At 52.9% G+C, this 21,946-nt stretch overlaps 3 protein-coding genes across 3 annotated transcripts; 1 reads left to right on the plus strand and 2 right to left on the minus strand.

The window, feature by feature from the left end:
• Window positions 1-534: 534 nt before the first annotated feature.
• CCDC71 (coiled-coil domain containing 71) lies at window positions 535-4,378 on the minus strand. Its single transcript, XM_069473631.1, has 2 exons — window positions 4,320-4,378; window positions 535-2,175 (listed from the first exon to the last, which is right to left on the minus strand). Exon 2 carries the CDS (start codon window positions 2,121-2,123, stop codon window positions 696-698), a length of 1,428 nt encoding a protein of 475 aa, XP_069329732.1. The 5' UTR covers window positions 2,124-2,175; window positions 4,320-4,378; the 3' UTR covers window positions 535-695.
• A 4,086-nt stretch (window positions 4,379-8,464) lies between these two features.
• KLHDC8B (kelch domain containing 8B) lies at window positions 8,465-13,342 on the plus strand. The gene is made up of 6 exons (XM_069473632.1): window positions 8,465-8,580; window positions 9,534-10,044; window positions 11,132-11,296; window positions 11,629-11,853; window positions 11,948-12,049; window positions 12,481-13,342. The coding sequence occupies exons 2-6, from the start codon at window positions 9,669-9,671 to the stop codon at window positions 12,675-12,677; spliced, it is 1,065 nt and encodes a 354-aa protein (XP_069329733.1). The 5' UTR covers window positions 8,465-8,580; window positions 9,534-9,668; the 3' UTR covers window positions 12,678-13,342.
• Window positions 13,343-14,191: 849 nt separating this feature from the next.
• Window positions 14,192-21,492, minus strand: CIMIP7 (ciliary microtubule inner protein 7). The gene is made up of 4 exons (XM_069473633.1): window positions 21,380-21,492; window positions 19,939-20,052; window positions 15,017-15,073; window positions 14,192-14,610 (listed from the first exon to the last, which is right to left on the minus strand). Exons 1-4 carry the CDS (start codon window positions 21,404-21,406, stop codon window positions 14,194-14,196), a joined length of 615 nt encoding a protein of 204 aa, XP_069329734.1. The 5' UTR covers window positions 21,407-21,492; the 3' UTR covers window positions 14,192-14,193.
• Between the last annotated feature and the right edge of the window lie 454 nt (window positions 21,493-21,946).

The following is a 21,946-nucleotide window of genomic DNA, read 5'->3' on the forward strand; positions in this document are numbered from 1 at the left end:
GGGAGGTGTCTCAACCCCTTCGGGCCTGGCCCCACACCAGACAAGCCCAGGCAAAGCCCCAAGGTTTCAGCCAGGCTGTCTGCTTGGTCCCTGGGGAGCAGTACCACAAAGGCTCCCTTCCCTGCTGGCTGCAAGGTTCCCTGAAGAACTGGACTGCCGGGATAATAAATCAGGGCAGCCTCAAAGGGAGGTATCTTACCTCATGGTGGCTCTACTCCTGCCCTCAGGGGAAGCCTCTCACACAGCCACAGAAGCCAGAACCTCAGTTTCCCCTTCTCTCCTAAGGGGCATGGGAGCTGCCCCTCCCACAACCCTTTCTCTGGCAGGCCTGCTCCTGGGGCCACTTTACCTGTATGCTCCAACTGGCCTGCTAGCAGCCACACACACACAAAAAAGACCATGGAGGGTGGGCAGGGAGACTGGAAGGTGGAAAGGTATAAAACGTGATAGATGGAACAGTGGACATAAAACTTGAATAACAAGTCACAGTGCATCCCGCCATGAGAACACCCCGCCCGCCCACCCACCCCAACCCACACCACATCCTCCAGTTTCTGAAAGGAGGCTGGTGGCCGCCAGGGCCCTGGAGAGGTACCCAGAGTCCTCGAGGTTGTGGAGTCCTCAGGCATAGCACACTGTGCCACTGGCCACACAGACAGCTGGGCTGTTTCCCCAAACATTGCTGTGTGAAGGAATCAGGGTGCTGAATATGGCAGCAACGGCTGGAGCCGTATTACAGGAGACAGGTTCATACGGAGGATCCGTTGAGCCCGCTGCCGCACCTCGTCATCCGAGGAGCGCTTATCCACCTTTATGGCACGAAACTTCAGCAGCTTTGCTGTTCCAGGCCCTAGCCTTGCCTTAGAAGATAGGGGTCCAAGCCGTGTTCTCTTCTTGGGAGGAAGATCTTTTGCCTCCTCAGCTCTTTTCCTCTTCTGTCCAACAGTCTCGGGGCGGCTTTTCTGGTCCTTCCTTGCAGTTCTAGCCTGAACAGACCCCTTTGGCCTGCCCCTGCCCCTGGACTGGGTCTGCACTGTCTTGGTTTTGGCCTTGGCCTTGGTCCGCACTGCCTTAGCTTTAGCCCTGGCCCGTGCCGCCATGGCCTTGGCCTTGGCCCGTGCGGTCTTGGCCTTAGCTCGTGATGCCTTGGCCTTAGCTCTTGAGGCCTTGGCCTTGGCCTTGGCCTGTGCTACTTTGGCCTTGGCAGCCTTGGCCTGTGTTCGAGCCACCTTGGCCTGGGCACAGGCAGCTTTGGCTAGTGTTCGAACTGCCTTGGCCTGGGCTCTTTTGGTGCCCAGGGCAGATCTCCCTTTCATTTGCAGGCCACTGAAGGACCCAGTGGCTTTGTAGGTCTTGCTCTGGAGCCCAGTGCCTCGTCGGGGTCCAGCCCCGGGGCCTTTACGAGTCAGACACTTAGGGCCCTTGCTTGTGGTTTTTCTGGGAGCCTTAGACCGGGGTTTCCCTGGACCCTTTCCTGAACCTTTCCGCAGTTTCAGAGGAGAGTCCTCAAGCGAGAGCTGCAGTGACTGTGCCTTGTGCTTGGCACCCAAGCAGGGCATGGGAGTCTTGAGCGGAACCAGGGCTTCAAGGACAACAGAGAGCCGCATGGCAGGGTAGACACCTGGATAGAGGTGGGTGGGGAAACCCACCGCTGCACCCCGGGCACGGTTGGCACTTGACTGCTTCAAGGAGCTCAATAGTAGGTTGGTGGTAGCATGCTTGGCAAGGGCTGGTGTGGACGCTTTGGCCAGTCTGCCAGACAGTGGCATAGGGAGCAGTGTAGCCCGGCCTGCGGGCAGCCGCATGGCAGTTCGGGGAGTACTGGCTGGAGGTGATGTGGCAGCTGGGTTGGGAGCACGAGCTTGCAGCTTTGTCTGGCTTGGGGGGTTGGCTGTGCATGAACTATAGCCATACACATCACCACTGCGCAGGATGGTAGGTTGGAAGCCATCATCTCGGAGGCCCTGCAGGAAGGCCACAAGCTGGGCCTCTGTGGCACTGAGATCCTGGCTCATGGGGTTAAAGACAAGCAGCGCCTCTTCCAGGGCCTTCTTCCCTGCCGTGGAGATACGCGACCAGGAGTGCACAGCTTTTTCCTCCACATGCTGCACCACCACACTCATGGCATTAGGCACTGCAGATCTGCCTGGGTATCCGCAAACCAGTGCGTGGCACCTCCAAGGCAAGAGGAAAACAGTCAATAAGAATGGCACTGAGATAGGGGGCCAGAACAGGTAGATAAGTCAATCAGGGCCCCCACTCTCCAAGACACCGAGGGGCCTGGCCAGAGTGAGCCACTCCCTGGTATAAACCTTGGTCTCCAGACCCTCTACCATGTTGGCGGGGGGAGGAGGGTGGTATGGGTCAGGCAGCTTCTTCAGGATACACACTCAGAAGCACGTTAGAGCCATTCACCCTACTGCTGGGTTCCTGGAAAGATTTAAGTCTGGCCCATTTTTTAGTTCAATTGTATATTTTCTGAGACCAGAAACCTACTATTAGTTTCAGCCCTGGGAACACAGGCAAATAGCCCTGTCCTCAAAGAGGCCAGTGCGGCAGGCAAGACAAAGCCACCTTTAAGGTTCTTGGGAGTGTACAGTGGCACTCAGTTCAGCTTGCCAATGGGTCAGGGAAGGATTCCTGGGAAAGGCAATACTTAGCTAGGATATGAGTGATGAATGAGAAAGGACCAAATGGAAATGAGGAACAGCCAATGCAATGGCTCCAAAGTAAGAAATAAGGCACACTTGGTGTGGGGTCTGGGGTCAGCTGAGCTTGCCAATGGATTCTTGAGAGAGGCAATATTTAGCTAAGATATGACTGATGAATAGGAAAGAACCAGATGGAAATGAGGAATAACCAATGTAATGGCTCTGAAATGAAAAAGAATAAGGCACACTTGCTACGGGGTCTGGGGTCAGGGCTGGGGGGTCTAGCTGGAAAAACAGGTCAGGGCAGAGTAAAAAGGAGCCTTGAGTGTTGGCCAAAGGGCCCAGACTTACACTTAATATCCATGGCCATCTCTGTTTCTTCACCTGTTTGTGTTCAAGTACAGAGGTGGGGTTGGGTAGAGGAATCTGCCTGCCCATCATAAGTTCTGCTTTCAGAGTCCTAAGACAGGCAACTCAGCAGCCCAATTCCTAGCTCCAGACACATGGAGACCAATCCCAGGGAAAGGGCCAAACTTTTCTTCAACAGAAACTAAAAGGCTGATAAGTAGTAGGTGCTCATGACATATCTTTAGGTAACCAGACAGCCAGACTAAGAGCCCAAGATCTGAGGAAAATGGGCCAAAAGCTTCACATGGGATGGTGAGTCAAGTGGACATTGGAGGTTTGAGCCTTCCTACCTAGGGCTGGGAGGGATGCAGACCTCGGTACAACTCAAGTAAAGCTATCTGGGAACACCCAACTTGTCCCAGGCTTTTTTGAAGAAGCTGTGGCTATCAATCATGACTATTATCTAATAATCCAACATGTGAGAGCTCCCAGAGGCAGGAGGCAACTCTCCAACTGCAGGGGAGCATTAAAAGATGAGCTGGGATAAGGCAGGTCCCTGGGGCCATCAGGCCCATCTGTGCAGCTTCTTCTCACTGCCCTAATGGAGCAGATGAAGTCTTCAGAATTCCCTGGAGAAAGTACCCATGGGCTCTTTGTTTGGAAACATTCTAGGATCCTCAGGTGTCTCAGGCACTTCCCCTCCCCAGAGGCCATTCTCCAAGCACAATCCTCGCACGTGACTTTAGTTCATTTATTAATTTTTTTTCTGGAGGGTGTAGTTCCCAGGGCAGTAAACTGTAGAATAAATAGAGAGGAACCTATTTCCCACCCCCAAATGCCCTCAGCACAGATGTTGGGGGTGACCTGGGGGCTCTTCTGCCCAGGTTGTGCCAGGCCCTCGGGAAAGGTCTTCTGGGATTTCAAGACGCTTCGGAAACAGAGGCTGCTGCCGGGCCCCGAGCTTCCCTTCACACGTGCCCCCGCGGCCGGCGGGGGAAGTTGACGGAAGATGGGGGGCGGATCGGGGGTGGGGGCAGATCAGGGCCCTCGGGCTGGGAGACCGCGTCCCTAGGGCCCGAACCACGGAGGGGAGGCGGGGGTCATGGCGGCAGCGAAATGTGCGGGTCGAGCAGTGCCAGCCAGACTGAGACCGCGCAGCCCCAGGGTGGAGTCGCTGGGCGCGGGGTGGGGGTGGGGTGGGGGTCTCGGCCAGCCCGGCGGAGGACGCGGGTCCGCGAAGAGTCGGCTGCGGACCCGTCCGCCCTGCAGCCTCGCGGGCCGCCCCTCCGCGGCGCGGCTAGGCCCGCGGCTCCAACCTACCGGCGCCGCCGCGGGGACCCAAGACGCGCCTCTGCGCCGCCTCCGCCGCTCCAACATGGCCGCCCGCTGCGCGCCGGAAGTGTGTCTCGCTTCCGCTTCCGGGACCTAGCCCGCCCTAGTGACCCTTGACCCCCGAGACCCCATTTCCCCCCAAAGTCCAGGAGGGGGGAAGATTAGGTACCAGGGAGGGCTGCTTGGAGGTGGTGGCTGCGGGGACCGCTCCAGACCCATCTGGTCTTGTGCGGTAGTCTAAGGAACACAGGAACCCTTGGACGCGGCCCCACGCAGGACACACTGGAGACCGGCTAAGACTGGATTAGGGGTCGTCTGACACCCTCTCTGAGGAGTACTGGTAGTGCAGTAACATCTGGGAGGGACTCCTGGCAAGGTGCAGGCCATTCTCCACCCTCTAGTCCTCCCTTAGCCACTGACAAGGCCCACTTCTGTCCCAGGCACCTAACCAGAGGGTGAAAGAGGAGTGCCCCCTGACAGGGACTGTCTCAGGGGAGCTCCTTTGTTTTGCCTTAAGGGTGCTTTCTCTGAGGATAGCAGTCCCTCCTCTCTTCCTAAGAATGGGGCCTACTGCACATGGAATGAAATGCTGGTGTGCACATGTGATCCCAAGTGCTGTACACAAGCCCAAAGCTATGCATGTATATTCTGTGAGCCCCAGTTTACCACCGTGGGCCTGAATATACTTGCCCAGGCATGTGTACACAGGTATAGTGGAGAGATAGCCCCTCAATAGTAGGAAGGCCTGCCTTCAGTCTTAACACTGTCCAGAATTCCTGTCTTTTTGCCTAGGAGTCTGGGACCTCAGTCTTTCAACCTGTGCCCTGGAGCCAGCAAAGGGGTGCTGGTTACAGGACTCATTGCCCAAGCAGTACCAGCTCAGAGGACACAGGTCAAAATTAAATATAGTAGTCTATGACTTCAGATGAGGAGTCAGAATGGTTTCCACAGCTCTGACCAAAGGCCCCTCTAGTCAGGGGTCCCCAAGTCCAGTTTGGGAGCCATCATAGGAGCCCTGGTTTCATGGATGAGGTAGTGGAGGTATTTGTAGTTGGGACAGAGCCTGAGCCAGGAGGCAGAAATACTGCCACAAGTCTTGGACCCTGACCCATGCAATGGTGCCACATTTGGTAGTTGGGGTCATGTGGAAGTCTATTGGCAGTCATAAGAGGGTGGCTGGATGCTTCATTTAGGAACTGGGTATTAACCCTCCTCCCTCCCCATATGACTCCAGGATCCTCTGGCTGCTCTGTATTTCCTCTGCCTATACAGAGGGGTCCAAACACCCCTAAAGACAAGTGCCCACTCCCCTCAGCAGTGCCCTAGGCCTCACTTGGTGCCCCTTAGCTTCCTAGGGCCTCAGCACTGATGGTGGGGTCCTCAGTGTTTTCAAACATTGCCAAGGTTTCCAACAGGAACTGCAAAATCTCTTGCTCCTCTGGGGTCAGTGTTTCTAGCCCCTTGTCCTGTTAGAGAGAAAGGAAGAGTGGGGTCCCAAGTATAGAGTATAATCAGGAAGTCCCTCTTTGGTGCTTCCAGCCCCCAACTGTGGGTGAGCCCTATCTATGGCCCTGTCCATGGTTGAAGGTTGGCTGTTCACTCTCAGTACTGATTCAACCTCAGCTTCTATTCCAGTGTCTTTCATAGCTTCTCTGAAGCCAACAGTATTTTGCCCCTAGCTGGGCAAACAGAAGCCACTTCCATGAAGGGCCAGAGCCCAGCTTCCAGGGATGGTACCAGCCCAGGTATGTCCTGAAAAGAAGATCCTTTTCTGATGATGTCCGGTCCAGAGGTAAGGGCAAATGGAGAATGAGGAAGGGTAAGTCCATCCTCTGGGTGTGTTTCTTCCAGACATGAGAACCGGGGAGGAGGTGGTGGTAGGGATTAGGGGTAAGGATCATGGGGTACCTATCTCCCCAAGGGCAGAGCTGAACCTTCTGCCTCCTGGTCACCAGGATGCCCCAGATAGAACTCTTTGGGAGCACTCATTAGAGCACAGTGTGATTTGACTCAGACTTTGGTGGATGCTGAACTCTACAGGCATAAATAGGATCAGACAGCATAAGGTGGAGAGAGAATACAGGGTGATCCCAAGATCCATCCCTTGCTCTCGAGCTGGCATCTTATATGATCCTAAGTGGACCCTGGGCCCCCCTCCACCTGAGCAGAGAGATCTGGTGGAGATCTAAATGTGCATGAAAGCAGTGGCTTGGGAGGGAATGCTCCAAGAGAGGGGTACATGTGCCAGGGAGAAAAGCCAATGTTGAATCTTGAGGGGCCACTCAAAAGGAAGGGAGAGGAAGCAAAGCCTAAAAAAGATTGCAAGAGTCAGGACAAGCAAGAGGAGGAAGTGAGGTCACAAGGGGTGAAACTTTGAAGATGCTAGCAAGATTTCAGTTGAGACAAGGGCCATAGGGAACCCCTAGTTTTAGCTATATGGTATTCCATGGTGACTTTTGCAAGAGCAAATTTTAGGGAGCAATGGCAGCAGACTGAGGTGGCATATTACAAGGAGGTAGAGCCTGTGAAGGCAGATGGCTTCAAGAGTTTGGAGGGGAGGAAGGGGAGAGGGTCTTGGGGTGCTGGGAGGTATCTAAAGGCAGGTGGTTTGTAAGTACTTAATTGCTGGAAAAGAGGGGGAGAAAGCTTGGAAAGGTAACAGTGGTAAATGTGAAGGAGTCTCAGCACAGTATGAGCATCCCAATAGGGGTTGGCACCAGTGCCCCAAGTAAGAAGCAAGTCTGGGGTGAAGTGGGATGGGAGGATGGAGGCCTTCTAGATAGGGTCTGTGTGGTCTGTAACCAGCCTTGGCACCACTCTTTTTGTCCAGGCCCTCTGACTCCAATTGGCAGCCCCTGAAAGGTCATGGGCAAGGGTTTACCCACACTCTGGGAAGACCACAAGTCAGGTAGGCCAGGGAATGAATGTCCTTCAACAGCTCTCAACCCATGACCGATGGGGATTTGAGAATGAGTACCTCAGCTCCCTCCTTGCTCTTGAGGGCCCATGTTCTCCACTGGCTCCCAGAATCCCCAGCAGGATTTGGTCCCAGTTAGTGGTTGCTTGATGATACCTCCTTTACTGGCTGCTTTCCCTGTCTCCTTGCCACTGCTGGCATACCCTAGCATCACCTCCCACACTAACTATATGCACTTGTATCTTTGTCTCCAGGTCTGCTTTGTCTCCAGGTCAGCTAAGACAAGCTCTGTCCATGAAAGGGGGACAAGGCAGTGAGCAGACAGACAACTGAAAGGACCTCTTCCCACAGGTACCAATGACCTGTACGAGTGAGCCTTCAGCTTGAAGACTCAGCTCATACTCTGAATGCTCAGAAGGCGGCAGGGCCAGGGTCTGGGTCTGAGGTAGGTGGGCCCCTGTCACACCAATTTTCTCTTGCCTGAGCCCAGGGTTGGCTAGAGGCATGCCCAGGACTCTAAAGATGGGCAGCTATAAAGTGCCTTGGACTCCCAGAGTGGCCCAGGTCTCAGGCCCTACAGAGTAAGTCCATGGTGATCCACCTGAATGGTCCCCTGGCCTCTGACTCTTCTAGTTCATCCGCTGCTCAGAGTTACCCCTCCCTCCAAGAATTCCCCCCACCCAGGCTTATGGAAGGGCCTGTCAGGCCCTGGGGATGGCACTCTCTGCTCTTCCACCCTCCACTAGCCTCAAGTGCACGGTAGGGCCTATTCTGGGGCCTCGTTTGTGCCTGGCCACCCCCGCCAGAGGCTCAGGCCACGCCCCGAGTAGCCTCCAGGGGGCGCCGCAGCGAAGTCCGTCATTGGGCTTCTGCGAGCTCAGCGGCTGTGGGCGGGCGCCGGCCTCTCAAACCCCTAGGTTCTGCCGGCTGGCTCTATAGCTGCTGCACGCAAGCTGGGTCCTGCTGGATCGACCCCTCGCCCTACACGTTTTGTGCCTCTCACCGCTGCCTCATTTCTACCCTCGCCCAAGGTCGGACCCTAAATCTTGGCAGACCCAGTGTCCACGTGTCCGTTTGTCCGTTTGCGTGTGACCGTGGGTCCACGCGCCCTGCTCTGGCCGCGGCATGTGCAGGGTTAAGGCAGCAGGAGGAGGAGGTTTCCCTGAGTCGGCGTGGGGAGGGGGGGCCGAGGGGCGGACCTGATCCAGCCCCGCCCCGCGCCGGAGCCGAGCTGGGGGCCCGCTGGAGCTCAGCTACAGCCCCAGCCAGATTCGGCGTCAGCGGAGGCGGAACGGCCGACCCCGTGCCCTGGCGTCACTGGAGCCCTGGCCGGTGAGTCCCGCGGGAGCCATGCTCAGGGGAAGTTTGGGGCGCGGGGCGCAGAGCCCCAAGCGCTTTTGCCCAGACCCATCCCCACCACCTCCTCGAGCTGGAAGTTTGGGGCCAGGAGGCCCTCCTGCCAGGGGTCCAGGAGTGTAGCCGGAAGGAAAAGGGAGGATGGGGACCTTGGGGGATCTGCCATGAGAGGACCCAAATGTCTAGTTGCTCATTCCTGCTGAAAACGCCCTGGACTCTGGGATCCTTAGAGTCCTGTGCTCATGAGATTCCCAAGTCAGCCCCGACTCTTCTAGACACCAGCGAGACTGGCCTCTGGGGGCTGGACATGGGCAAACCTCTGAGGGTGGACCTCAAGGGGAGGGTGTGGAACCCTAGTATCCAGCCTTCCCCACCCACCTCGGTCCCAGACACCCCTGACCCTGGCCTTTTGCTGGTGGGAATGGATGAACCCTGTGGAATGGCCCCAAGGCTGTTATAAGGATAACTCAGGAGTCTGGCCCCTGACACCAGTGTGGGAACCCTGATGGCAGGATCTCAGACTGCCCCGGGCACACTGAAAGCCAGTAAGGGGAGGAAACAAGTAGGACTCACGCAGAACCAGGGTGAGGATTGTTGAGGGGAAAGGAAGGGGTCTAGGATGGAAAGTCCTATTCTTGTCACCTTACCTCCCACCTAGATCCAGATTTGACCCGGTTGCTCCAAATGGTCAGGGGGTGGGGAGTAGAGTCCCTCATGCCCCTATAGGAAGGAGGAAAGTTGTCTGAGGTCTGTCCTCCCACCTCCAGGACGGCCTCCTTAGTGGTGTGCTAGCCAGAGGGAGTGGGTCCTCCCCCTGCCTTTCCCACCAGTGATTTTGGGCTAGCCCTGCTGTCAACTACAGGCTGCTCATCTGTTTCCTGAGGGGCTGGTCAGTGGCACTGACCCTTTGTTTTACCTCTTTTCTCCAGGTGAAGGCAAGGTCTCTGGACTGGTCAGACATCCCCTTGTGGCCCTGGCAGAATCAACATGAGGCCCTATGATGCCTCCCCAGTGAGGCCTGTAGCCTGAGCAGATAGCATGGCCTGCCACTGACAGTGAGAGTCATGGCTGCAGGAGGTGGTCGGGCCTTTGCTTGGCAGGTGTTCCCCCCAATGCCCACTTGCCGGGTATATGGCACAGTGGCACACCAGGATGGGCACTTGTTGGTGTTGGGGGGCTGTGGCCAAGCTGGACTGCCCCTGGACACTGCTGAGACACTGGATATGGCCTCACACACATGGCTGGCACTGGCGCCCCTGCCCACTGCCCGGGCTGGCGCAGCTGCTGTGGTTCTGGGCAAGCAGGTGCTAGTGGTGGGTGGCGTGGATGAGGTCCAAAGTCCAGTAGCTGCTGTGGAGGCCTTCCTGGCTGATGAGGGCCGCTGGGAGCGTCGGGCCACCCTCCCTCAAGCAGCCATGGGGGTTGCAACTGTGGAGAGAGGTGAGTGGCCTCCCGAGGAAGGCCCCTCAGGTGCCCCAACACCCTCCATTCTCTCCTTAGTACCTTACCCTCAGAGATTAAACAAGAGCTGTAATTTTTGCATGAATGCCCTGGACGTGGCCTTGCCTCCTGTATCTTCTCCAGCCTAGCTTTGAGATAGGCTTATGGCAGCCTTCTGTTAACTGCCTTTTCTGGCTATGAGGTGGGAGGCAGAACCCAGGCTGACCCCCAGGATGATGGGAGGCCCCAGCCACATCCCTGCACCATTCCTCATTTCTAAGAGACAAGGGGCAGGATGGCCTAAAGACTCCTGGGGTTATAAATAGTCTGGGGTGGGGGAGGGGAGGAGGGCCTTGGCTCAGAGCCTGGGAAGTGTTTTGACTCCTCTCTCCCTTCCACACACACCAGGGAGCTTGATGTGGACAAAGGCCAAGCTGACTTGGGGACATGGTTGCCATGGAAGCCCCTAGCTGACTGGCCCTTCATCCCAAGTCCCCCAGACATGCCCCTAGCTGACCCTGAGGGCCTAACAGAGGGCAAGAACCTACTTTAGTTTAAGAGTGTGGTACAGAGGTGCTGTCAAGGTTCCTGGAGCAGAAGGCTTGTGGCTAACACCTCTACCTTGCGGACCCAATCCCCTCTCCCAGCCCTACCCCCAACTGATCTCCAGAGCCCCCTCCCCAGACTGAGCTCCATGCTGAGCAGGTCCCCATACACTCCCCACCCCTGGCTTAAACCACCCATCAGCCTCCTCCCCTAAGGGGAGCCTCCACCTTTTGGCCTCCAGGTCTGACCACCGGTCCAGGCCAGCCCTGCTTGGATGCCAGACTCCGTTGCCATAGTGTCTCCAGGGAGACAGAGACGGATTATAATTAGATCGGCTGCCTCCTGCTCTTCATTCAGAGGGGCCCTGGCCAGAATGGGAATCCCAGCTCTCCCAGCCCCCACTCTAGGCAGGCAGTAGGGTTTCTGCTGCTGGAGAGGGGTGCCACAAACACATGGGTCTCCAGCCCTGACCAGGGCAACTGTCAGGGTGTGGTGCCCTGGCCAGGCTGGGGTGCAGTCTGAACTACTCTTTTCTATGCAGATGGTATGGTGTATGCTCTGGGGGGAATGGGCTCTGACACAGCCCCCCAGGCCCAGGTACGGGTATATGAGCCCCGCCGGGACTGCTGGCTTTCGCTACCCTCCATGCCCACACCCTGCTACGGGGCCTCCACCTTCCTGCACGGGAACAAGATCTATGTCTTGGGTAAGGCCCTGGGAGATGTGAGAAAGGGGCTCAGAGTCCAGAAGTCCTCATCCCCATAGGTTGGCTGGCATAGGGATCAGGCTCAGTCCAGGATGGCAGAACAAGAGAAGCTTCGCTGGGATGATCCAGGCCTGTTCTGAGGCTCTGACCTCGGTGGTTCTGCTGGGGTTGAAAAACCAAACCCCAGTGCCTGAGGGTCTTGGAGTGGTTGATCCATGTGCAAGTGTGCACATAGCTGGGTATAGGAGGCTGGGCCAGGCAGATCAGCAACCTGGTGAGGAGCCCACCAAGTCCCCTGGGCTCCCTCCCAGGTGCCCCAATTTCATTGACAGGGGGCCGCCAAGGCAAGCTCCCAGTGACTGCTTTTGAAGCCTTTGATCTGGAGGCCTGTACCTGGACCCGGCACCCAAGCCTGCCCAGCCGCCGGGCCTTTGCTGGCTGCGCCATGGCCGAAGGCAGTGTCTTTAGCCTGGGTGGCCTGCAGCAGCCTGGGCCCCACAATTTCTACTCCCGCCCACACTTTGTCAACACTGTGGAGATGTTTGACCTGGAACATGGTGAGCAGTGGCTATCCTGGCTATCCTCCCACTCTCCGTGGGATGGAGGGGCGTAGTAGTTATGTGATTAGAACCGATCTCCCCTCTCCTGCAGGGTCATGGACCAAGCTGCCTCGAAGCCTGCGCATGAGAGATAAGAGGGCTGACTTTGTGGTTGGCTCCCTTGGGGGCCACATTGTGGCCATTGGGGGCCTTGGTAAGTCTCTGTGGGGCTTGAGAGAGGAAGGAGGCTCAAGACAGGAAAGAGTACCCCCAGCATGAGCATCACTTTCTGCCCTTCTCCAGGGGTCAGGGTTTTGTGAGCTCCTTTCCCTACCAATGAAACCGGCAGGGTGTGGTCTGCCTGGTCTCCTCTCAGGGTATCCCCTAGTACCTGACTTGGGCTCTGTACCAGCAGAGGCCTAGGAGACAAAAGCAGGACAAATGACTACTGAATGCCCAGCCAAGTGCACAAATAGAAACATGAATGAATGAAAACAAATGATAAACAGGGACAATGAAGAACAAGGCACTGATAGCTCATCTGGGGATGATACCTACTGGACTGTTCTCTGGGCTCAGGGAGCAAAAGGGCTTGGAGCCCCTTTAGCCTGTGCCTCTTAACAACCTTCTGTCTCCTTCCTGCAGGAAACCAGCCATGCCCTCTGGGCTCCGTGGAGAGCTTCAGCCTTGCACGGCGGCGCTGGGAGGCACTGCCTGCCATGCCCACAGCCCGCTGCTCCTGCTCTAGCCTACAGGCTGGGTCCCGGCTGTTTGTTATTGGGGGTGTGGCCCAGGGTCCCAGTCAAGCTGTGGAGGCACTGTGTCTGCACGATGGAGTCTGAAGGCCTGAAAAGACCTGTCTACTCAGTGCCAGAGGCAGATGTCTATGGCTCCTTTTGCTGCCAAGGACACTCACTGTGGCTCTGTGGGATGAGAGAGGCACAGAAGCAGGCACTTGAAACACTGCCTTGGGGACTTGGGTTAGGGGAGCCTTTGTCTTTAGTGCAGGACACACATATGCTTACCATGTGTACCTACCTTTATCACCATGCATTCATGGACCATGCATAGCTCCACCCTTGCCCTGGATCCTACGAGGCCCTCTGTCCAGCTGGGAAGTGGGGAGAGGGGAGAGCTGGCCTCATGCCGCACAGGGTCAGTGCCTATCTGTAGTTGACCAGGCCTACCCCAGTGGCCATTCCTGAAAAATGCCAGCTGCCAACCTGCCTTGAGGGTCCCTGTTAGACCCAGGAGAATTTAGAGAGGGTGAGGGACACAGAGGGAATGGAGAGGATTTGGGAACTGCCAGAGGGCCAGAGGAATGCTGGTTTTGGGCCCTCTACACTGTTGGTTGTATGACCTTGGGCAAGTCATTTCACCTCTCTGTGCCTCAGCATCCTCAACTGTAAATGGGGATCTCTGAAACCTTACTGCCCTTCCTACCTCACAGGGCTGTTGTGAGGACCCAGGAACTTTGGATGTGGAAGTAAAAGTGCTGCTAAAATCTGGTGTGTAGCCCCTGGTGTGGACTCCCATGTTGCCTCTACAGCCCCTGTCCTCCTCAATGCTCCCAGAGATGAGGGTCCAGAGGGAACCTCTTGGATCTGGTCTCTGTCCTCAGAGTGATCTGATGTCTTAGCCCCATCTAAGCTTCAGCTTCTCCTTTGGTGACATGGGATAACAGCCTTCCCCTACTGTCCTGAATGTTAGAGGGCACTGAAAGGGATGACTAGAAAAGTGTTAAGAAAATAACAACAACACAACACCATAGGGTTAGAATGACTTCCAGGTCCAAGTCACACTGTGTCTCCTCAAGGTCTCTGCTCATCCCCACAGGGAGGGGTGGTCTCCCTCTGTCCCAGCTCTGGGGCAGCCATCTCTTGGTCAGGGCTGTGTGGCCACCCACTAAACCCCTCACGGGCAGGAGCTTCCTGTGGCCAACCCTTGCTCTTCCAACCTTTGCTGCCCACCACTAGGGGCCTTTGGCTCTGCTCTCCCTGCAGCTACACTGAGTACAAGGGGCTCACAGCTGAGTCTGCTGCAAGAACAAGAAGTATTTGGGGCCCTGGAATCCATCTGCTGTGGCTTTTCCACTTTCTGAGTTCCTGCAACAGGCAGTAAGGGCCCTCCTCAACGGTACAGGCCCTTGGCCCACAGTCCTGGCAACTCTCTTGGATTCTTAGCCTCCTGCAGGCTTTATCCTTTCTCACTCAGTGTCAGGGCTCCCTGGACAACACCTCCCATGCCCAGTACACACACCATGGGCACAAGTGCCATGGGAGCCAGGCACAGGGCCTGGCAGCAACACCACTGCTATCCAGCCTCTGAGACCTCTGCAAGTATGGATAAGCTGCTGTGTCAGCTGTCATTGTTTAATGCTTTGGACCAGTTTAGACACTCAGAGACCCCAGCATGAAGGTAGTGCTGCAGCAGCTTGGGTCTCGGGATCCCTAGGATGTCAGGCAGTGTGTTGGTGACTGATGTCTGGGGCCCTACCTTGTCACTACCACAGTGACCACCCCGGGATGGCTGGCAGAAGTTCTGCTGGTAGGTGGTGCTGGCACGGGGAGGCTGGACCTGCACAAAGTGGACGAGGCGCTGGGGGAGGCCACTGAGTCCTGGGCCTGGCCGGAAATCAGCCTGGTAGGAAGATTCCAGGGGCCCTTGCTGGCGAAACTCCGTCTCACAGGGTGCCCAACGCAGGAAGGTGTGTCGCTGCCACAAACGCTCCAGGTCTTTTCGCCTTCCGATTCCCTGCAGTAGGCAGTAGGGGCCCTCCTCAACGGTATGGGCCCTTGGCCCACAGTCCTGGCACCAGGCACCTCCTTGGGCCCCTCCTAACCTCAAGTCTGCTTGGTGATGCCTGTCCTGTACCCCGGCCTCCTCGGCCTGTCTCCCTAGCGATGCCTTCCATTCCAGGGTGAAGCACCCAGAAAGTCAGTGGCCCTCAGGATATTTGCACATTGTCAGGCAAGCTGGTGGAGGAAACCAAAACAGAGGTGCCTCCATTTGGGGAATGGGCTGTTTCCCAGAGAAGAAAGGTTGTGGGGAAGACAGGCACTCTTCTGGTTGCATAAGGAGCCCTCCCTCAATATCTTATCCCCTCCACCCTACCACCTCCTCTGTCCTGACTTAAACCGAGGCTGGGGGACTGCCCGTTCTTCCTCTCTTCAGCACTCACTTTGTCGAAGGAAGTGCGGTTGTCATGCTTGGAGAAGAAGTGTTGCTGTGCTGGCTCCTTGAAAGATAGTGAGAAATAAGGTGAATGGAGAAAATGATGCTTACTCCCCCCACAAGAAATTACCTCAGGGCCTACAATGGAGGGAAGCTGCCAGGAGCCACTACCCCTGAACTGCTAAACTGCCAACACGCTGAAACAGTAGAGACAAATTAAAGCAGCACTTCACTCCTGGGGTATCTCATCTGGGGACTTGCCCTGAAGAGGAAGCCACTGACTGAGGAGGGGGCTGAAGCATCTACCAGGACATCCTGCCATCATCAGAGGAGCAGTGGTGGTTGAGTTTCATGTTGGGCCCGTTAGTGCTCAGGACTTCAGTCTTCTCCTCCCTTCTGTCCACACTTACTCCTTCATCAGCATACCCAGGCTCTTGGCCCTAAATGCCATCTGAAAACTGAAATTTCTATCTCTAGCTCACGTTCTCTCATGAACTGCAGACTCAATGTGGAGTAGCAACTGGCTACTCCACATCTCCATGTCAATGCCTAATGGACCATCTCCAAAGACATGAATGAGCTTTGGATCACCCCCAAACCCAATCCACCTACAGCCTCACCAGCTTAGGCCATGGCAGCTAGATCCTGCCAAACACCTCGAGTCCCCTTGATTCTTTTTTCTCATACCCCACACATTGAATATGCCAGGAAATCCTGTTGATACTTCCATCAAAATGTATCCAGGATCAGATCCCTCCTCAGCATGCCTGCTGCTTTTCCTGGTCTAAGCCACTTTCCTCATTGCAACAGTTTCCTGCCTGGTATCCCTGCTTTCAAGCTTGCCGCTTCAGTCTATTTTCCTCTCAGCAGCCAGAATAATTGTTAGTACATAAATCAGATCACATCAGTTTGTTTAAAATCCACAACAGTTTGTCCTGTTTGTAACAGCCAAAGTCATCATAGTGGTCCATGAGACCCATATGATATTGGTCCTTCTGTTACCTCCAGACATGCTGGTCTCCCCACTTTTCCTCAGATACACCAGGTACTCCCACCTCAGGCCTTAGCACCACCTGTTCCTTCTGCTGGCCATACAGTTCCCTCTCACCTCCCTCTTGAGAGGCCTTCCTTGAGCACTATGCCAGTAGTCTCATCACCCCAACTCTGCATTTTCCACCCCCTAACACACTGATTATATATTATGATGTTGCCTATCATCTGATGCCCCCCATTATAACATAAACATGTGGGCAAAGGTTATTGTCTGCCTTGCTCACATCTGTAACTCCAGCACTGAGAACAAGGCCTGGCACTGTGCTCAATAAATGTTTGCTGTTAAATCAATGAACTGGAATAGAAGGTCCTGGACCAGGGTATTTCCTTTGTCTCAATTAGGGCCAGAAAGCCTTGCCCTATCCCGAGGCAGAGAAAGACTATCTCTTAGGCCTCCAGAGATTGGCAGGAATCTCTCCCAAGACCATCTCCTTGCCTTCGTGCTTGGCCTCTGCCCCTGAGTGATCCCCTCCCCAGCCATTCAGCTTCTGTTGCAGACCTGAAGTGGCCTGATCTGGTGAGTTCAGGCTTGGCTGGGTTGGAGGTATGACCAATGGCTGACAGCATGTTCCCAGATAAAATGCAGGGGCTGGCTCTATCTTTAATCCCTGAACCACAATTTTTAGGGTATAGCCTGTTGTATGTATCTTTAACAAGCTCCCCTCTTAGGACCTCCTGCCTTAGATAGCCGGTAGCAGTCTCCAAACAGAATGAAAGCCCGAAGAAGGCTGGAAGCTGACCAGTCTTACCGCTCATTCCTCATAAAGCAAGCTGACACAATGGGAGTTAAAAACTCAGGGCCTTTTTACAAAAAAGCATAGAAAATCTTCAGAATCTAGAGCTAGGCAAAGAGTTATTAGACTTGATACCAAAAGTAGGAGCCATAAAGGAAAAAATTGGTAAACTGGATCTCATCAAAACTTTTAAAAGTTTTACTCTGTGAAAGTCTATGTGGAGAGGATGAAAAACAAGCTACAGACTGGGAGAAAATATTTACAAATCACATATTCAACAAAGAACTAGTATTTAGAATATATAAAGAACACTCACAACTCAACAGTAAAATAACAAACAATCTAATTAGAAAATAGGCAAACAACATGAAGCCTCACTGCAAATGATATATAGATGGCAGATAACACATGAAAAAATGTTCAACATCATTAAACATCAGGGAAATGAAAATTAAAACCACAATGAGATATCACTACACATCTAACAGAATGGCTAAAATTAAAATTAGAGACAACAGCAAATGTTGGTGAGAATACAGAGAAACTGGATCATTCATGCATTCCTGGTAGAAATGTAAAATGGTACAGTTACTCTGGAAAACAGTTTGGCAGTTTCTTTAAAAAAATAAACATGCAACTACCATATGACCCATTAATTGTATTCCTGGGCATTTATCCCAGAAAGACAAAAACTTATGTTCACCCAAAAATCTGTACACATTCATAACAGCTTTATTTGTATAAGTCAAAAAAACTGGAATTAGCTCAGATATCCTTTAATAGGTAAATGGTTAAACAAACTGGTACATGCATACCACGGAATACTATTCAGTAATGAAAAGAAATAAATAACTGATACCCATAACAACTTGCATGAATTTCTAGGAAATTATGCTGAGCAAGAAAAGCCAATCTCCAAAGGTTGCCTACTGTGTTATTCCATTTATATAACATTTCTAAGTGACAAAACTTTAGAAATAAAGGACAGATTGGTGGTTAGGGACAAGGAAGAAGAGGTGGAGAAGTGGGAGGCAAGTGAGTGAAGTTATAAAAGGGCAGCACTAGGGATCCTTGTAATGTTGGTCAATATCTTAACTGTAGTGGTAGTTATATGAACCTACACAGGTAATAAAATTTCATAGGTCTTAATACACACACACACAAATACAAGTAAAACTGATAAAATGTTATAGGTCTTAATACACACACACACATACACACACACACAAATGAGTACAAGTAAAACTGGGGAAATCTGAACCAGACTGGTGATTGCATCAATGTCAATGTCCTGGTCCTGATATTATACTATAGCTTTGCAATGTTACTATTGGGGGAAACCAGGCAAAACATAGAAGAGATCTCTGTTATTTCTTACAACTGTTTATGAATCTATAATCATCTCAATAAAAGTTTCAATTTTAGAAAAATCTGGTAACCTGGAGCAACTTCCAGTTGACCCCCTAATTTCTCCTTTGTTTCTATCCTCAGCTACCGAATTGTACACAGCCCTAGAATGCAGACGACTTTGTTGTTGGAGGCATCTCTGACTGGAAATTCATTATTCCTACAGTGGCAGGATAACCTGTTGATTCCCATTGATTCGAGGGTTTTTTGTTTGTTTTTTTGTTTTTTTGTTTTTTCTTTAGTTTTAGTATTATCTTGGGCAATTTACTTTTTAAATTTTAGTTTTTTATTTTTTATTTCAGCGTATTACGGGGGTACAAATGTTTAGGTTACTTATATTGCCTTTGCCCCGCCCAGGTCAGAGATTCAAGCATATCCATCCCCCAGATGGTGCACATTGCACCCATTAGGTGTGCATATACCCATTCCCTCCTCCCCTGCCTGACACCCAATGAAAGTTACTACTACATGTGCACATAAGCATTTCTTCTCCTGGCTCTCTCCCAGCCAGCTCCCATATGGCTCTGTCTCTTTACACAGGATCACTGCTCCTGTCAGTGCGACCCTATTCACACCTCTCTCTCTCCTTCTGGGTTCTAGGAACCATGCTTCCCCCTTGTCCCTTTCGGCCCAGTGGTACTGACCATTTGGTTGTTACCAGCCTGTGAGACTGCCTTTTCCTGAGGCCTCCATGCCTACTCCTTAGTAAATACACCCTCCTGAGTTTTCCTGTTTTGAGTATGCTTTTTACTGTTGGGACCCTGACATATGGTGCACAGTACCCCTCCTTGTCTCCAGGCCTGTAAGCAGTGAAGGGCCTGGGACCCTGCATCCCTCTGCTATTCATGAAAGCCTGTTCCAGCCTCTCTAGGCTGCCTCTGCCATCATTTCTGTTCCAGTCTTCCCTGGTCAAATGTGCAGGCCAGTACCCAGCTGCCTCCTGCACTACTTCCCTGACCAGAGGAGGCCTCCTCTGTCTAAGAGGCCCTGTACTGTGAGGCTGCCTATGGGCTGGATGATGGGCTTTTTTTCTTTTTTTTCTTTTTTTTTGAGGCAGAGTCTTGCTTTGTTGCCCGGGCTAGAGTGAGTGCTGTGGCGTCAGCCTAGCTCACAGCAACCTCAAACTCCTGGGCTTAAACGATCCTACTACCTCAGCCTTCCGAGTAGCTGGGACTACAGGCATGTGCCACCATGTCCGGCTAATTTTTTCTATATATATTTTTTAGTTGACCAGATAATTTCTTTCTATTTTTAGTAGAAACGGAGTCTCACTCTTGCTCAGGCTGGTCTTGAACTCCTCAGCTCAAACAATCCACCCGCCTCGGCCTCCCAGAGTGCTAGGATTACAGGCGTGAGCCACCGTGCCCAGCCCTGGATGATGGGCTTTTGTGGCATCAAGGAACCTGAAGTTGTCAGCAAAATTCAAGGCTTATGTCATGGGTTCTGGAGGTTCTCTCTCCAAAGCTACCCACCCCGTCTGGGCCCTGACCATTCCTCCATCTAGAAGGGACAGTGAGCAAGACTGTCTAGTTTGGCACCCACTCTTTGTCACCCTGCCTGTAGGGGGAAGATCTGACATTTTAGGGAAGAGGGGCAAAATTTCATGCCTGTTCCAGGTATTTGCTGGTCCCAGGTGTCAGTCCAGCTGTGGAAGGGTTGGAGATGATGCTTTTGGTTCCTAGAAGAGGCAGGAACTGGCCTAGTTACCCCCATTTCCCTCAGGGATGCCTTGTACCTGACATCGCTGCAGGAACACTGCTGGAGGCTGGGGTTTGGCTGCAAGGCGGTATTCTCCAGCACTTTCACTCTTGAATTGGCTTCTGTAGTGCCCATAGAAGCCACTGTTGTGCTATAACAAAAAAGGCCTGAGGGTAATCCCTCTCAAACCGCCACCCTGGGCCCCAGATCTCAGGACCCCATCTGAAGGTTCTAGGGAAGCTTGGTCAAAAGCCCCTTATGAGAATTCCTGACAGAACAGAAAGAATCTGAGGAATTGGGACACTCCTGGAGAGGGGCCAGCAGAGAAGCGTCTCCATGTATCATTAGGACAATTGGCTTCAGCTGCACTGACCCACTTGGGAGGGCTATGAGTGTGTGGGAAAGGGGTACCATTCACTCAGAGCAGAGTTTTGTAGGCAGGACCACTATCCAGTGGTATAGCCCTTCCTTAAGGAGTCTGAGAAGAAGTCTCCTTTGTTGTCCTCCCCGATCAAGAGTCCCTGATGAGAGAAGGTCCAATGGATCTTCCTTCTGCCTCTATTGACAAAATTGTGAATACTCATTTGCCACACACTCTTCTATTCTGGAGTAAAAGGGGCACCCCCTGAAACTGGAGCACCCAAGCAAGGGATAAACTTTCCAAAAAGAAAATTTCACCAACAGAGGATATCTTCTGGAGAGAATTTCAGAAAAATGCACTGGCAGAAGACAGAAATGAACACCTATCAGGGTTCCAAGAAGGGGCTATATTGTGCCAATGTCATTAGGTGAATACCGGTCTGGGAACTCCTTTGGCCCAACCTCTTTGTCCTGTGTTCTCTGTAGAGAGGATAGATGTGTCTGGTCCTTCACAGTCATAACTCTTGAGCAGAGGAACCTGCCCCGAGCCTGGCCTCTGACAATCACAGTGGGCTCCTCAGCAGGTCTAGGAAGCCCCTATCTTTTCATCCCACTGAAGACTTGAGTCTCTTTACTTGTCTGTCCATTCCTCTGCTATCTGTCAAGAACCCTTTGCCTTCTATTCAGGTTAGTTCAACTGTATTTACTGGACCTTTACGGTATTCCAAGCATGGGGCTGGGCATGGGAAATACAGATGGACAAAAACACAGTCTTTTCCCTCAAAATGTTACCAGACTAGAGAGCAGTCAAATTCCAGAAGCTTGGCAGGGGGCATGAAGGGGGGAATCAAACAATAAACTGGGAATAAAACGGGGTGGCCAGAGGACTAGGAGTTTCATATCGCTTGCAGGAGACCAGGATGCATGTAAGGGGGCATAGTGTCAGGAAGACTATGCAGCCTCCAGGGGTGACTTCAGGATGGTGGAGGGGAAGTGGGCAGCTCAAGGTTCTCCACCAGGCTAGGCTGGATGCTGGATGCAACCCTTTTCACTTCACTCAGATTTCAGGTACAACCTGAGGGTGAGGGGCCAGGATTAACTATAAAGCACATTCTTACCCAGGAGCCTACTAAAGCACTTTGCATCTTTCCAGGAAGGGAGCTGAAAGAGCAAACTTTCCTCTTGTCTTTTTGAGGTTATGTCTGAGGAAAGAATCTCTGGAGGTCAACTTCTTGTTGCTTAGTGACAAGGGGAGGTTATGACTGCACAATGCTGCTGTTTGTTGAGGCAGCACCTGGCCTGTTGCCCTTTTGTCCTTGCTGCTCTATTTCTTTTCTATGAGAGAAATCTGCCCCCTGGCTTTAACCATCTGGGAGAGCCTTTATATATAGAAACATAAATGGTGGAGCCTGATGGACTCACAGCCAATGAAATATTAAAGAACATTTCAGAGGCAAATCCTGCATTTAGAAAACTATGCATCCATACTGCCAGGGATATATATATATAAATTTAGAAAGCATTCCATGGAATCAGAAGAAATGTTAAAGGGGTTGGTATCTCTCAGGACAAAACTGCTGCTTCAGAATAAGGCTCTGGCAACTTACCTCTTTCTTAGGAGTTTGTGATGACCAGATCATGACAGGTGAATGTTACAAGGGCTGAGTGAAGGAGGAGAGCATAAC

This window comes from Eulemur rufifrons, chromosome 7, assembly GCF_041146395.1.
Source record: "Eulemur rufifrons isolate Redbay chromosome 7, OSU_ERuf_1, whole genome shotgun sequence".
NCBI classification, from domain to species: Eukaryota; Metazoa; Chordata; class Mammalia; order Primates; family Lemuridae; genus Eulemur; species Eulemur rufifrons.

Excerpts from the sequence above, each read along its gene's own strand:
- CIMIP7 (XM_069473633.1), bottom strand. The coding sequence starts at position 21,406 with ATGCAAAGTGCTTTAGTAGGCTCCTGG. Across the intron at positions 20,053-21,379 it reads GTGCTTTAGTAGGCTCCTGG|CACAACAGTGGCTTCTATGG; the intron begins GTAAGAATGTGC and ends TTTTTGTTATAG. Across the intron at positions 14,611-15,016 it reads ACCGCACTTCCTTCGACAAA|GGCCCCTACTGCCTACTGCA; the intron begins GTGAGTGCTGAA and ends ACCGTTGAGGAG.
- CCDC71 (XM_069473631.1), bottom strand. The coding sequence starts at position 2,123 with ATGAGTGTGGTGGTGCAGCATGTGGAGGAAAAAGCTGTGCACTCCTGG.
- KLHDC8B (XM_069473632.1), top strand. The coding sequence starts at position 9,669 with ATGGCTGCAGGAGGTGGTCGGGCCTTTGCTTGGCAGGTGTTCCCCCCA. Across the intron at positions 11,854-11,947 it reads GATGTTTGACCTGGAACATG|GGTCATGGACCAAGCTGCCT; the intron begins GTGAGCAGTGGC and ends CCTCTCCTGCAG. Across the intron at positions 12,050-12,480 it reads TGTGGCCATTGGGGGCCTTG|GAAACCAGCCATGCCCTCTG; the intron begins GTAAGTCTCTGT and ends TCCTTCCTGCAG.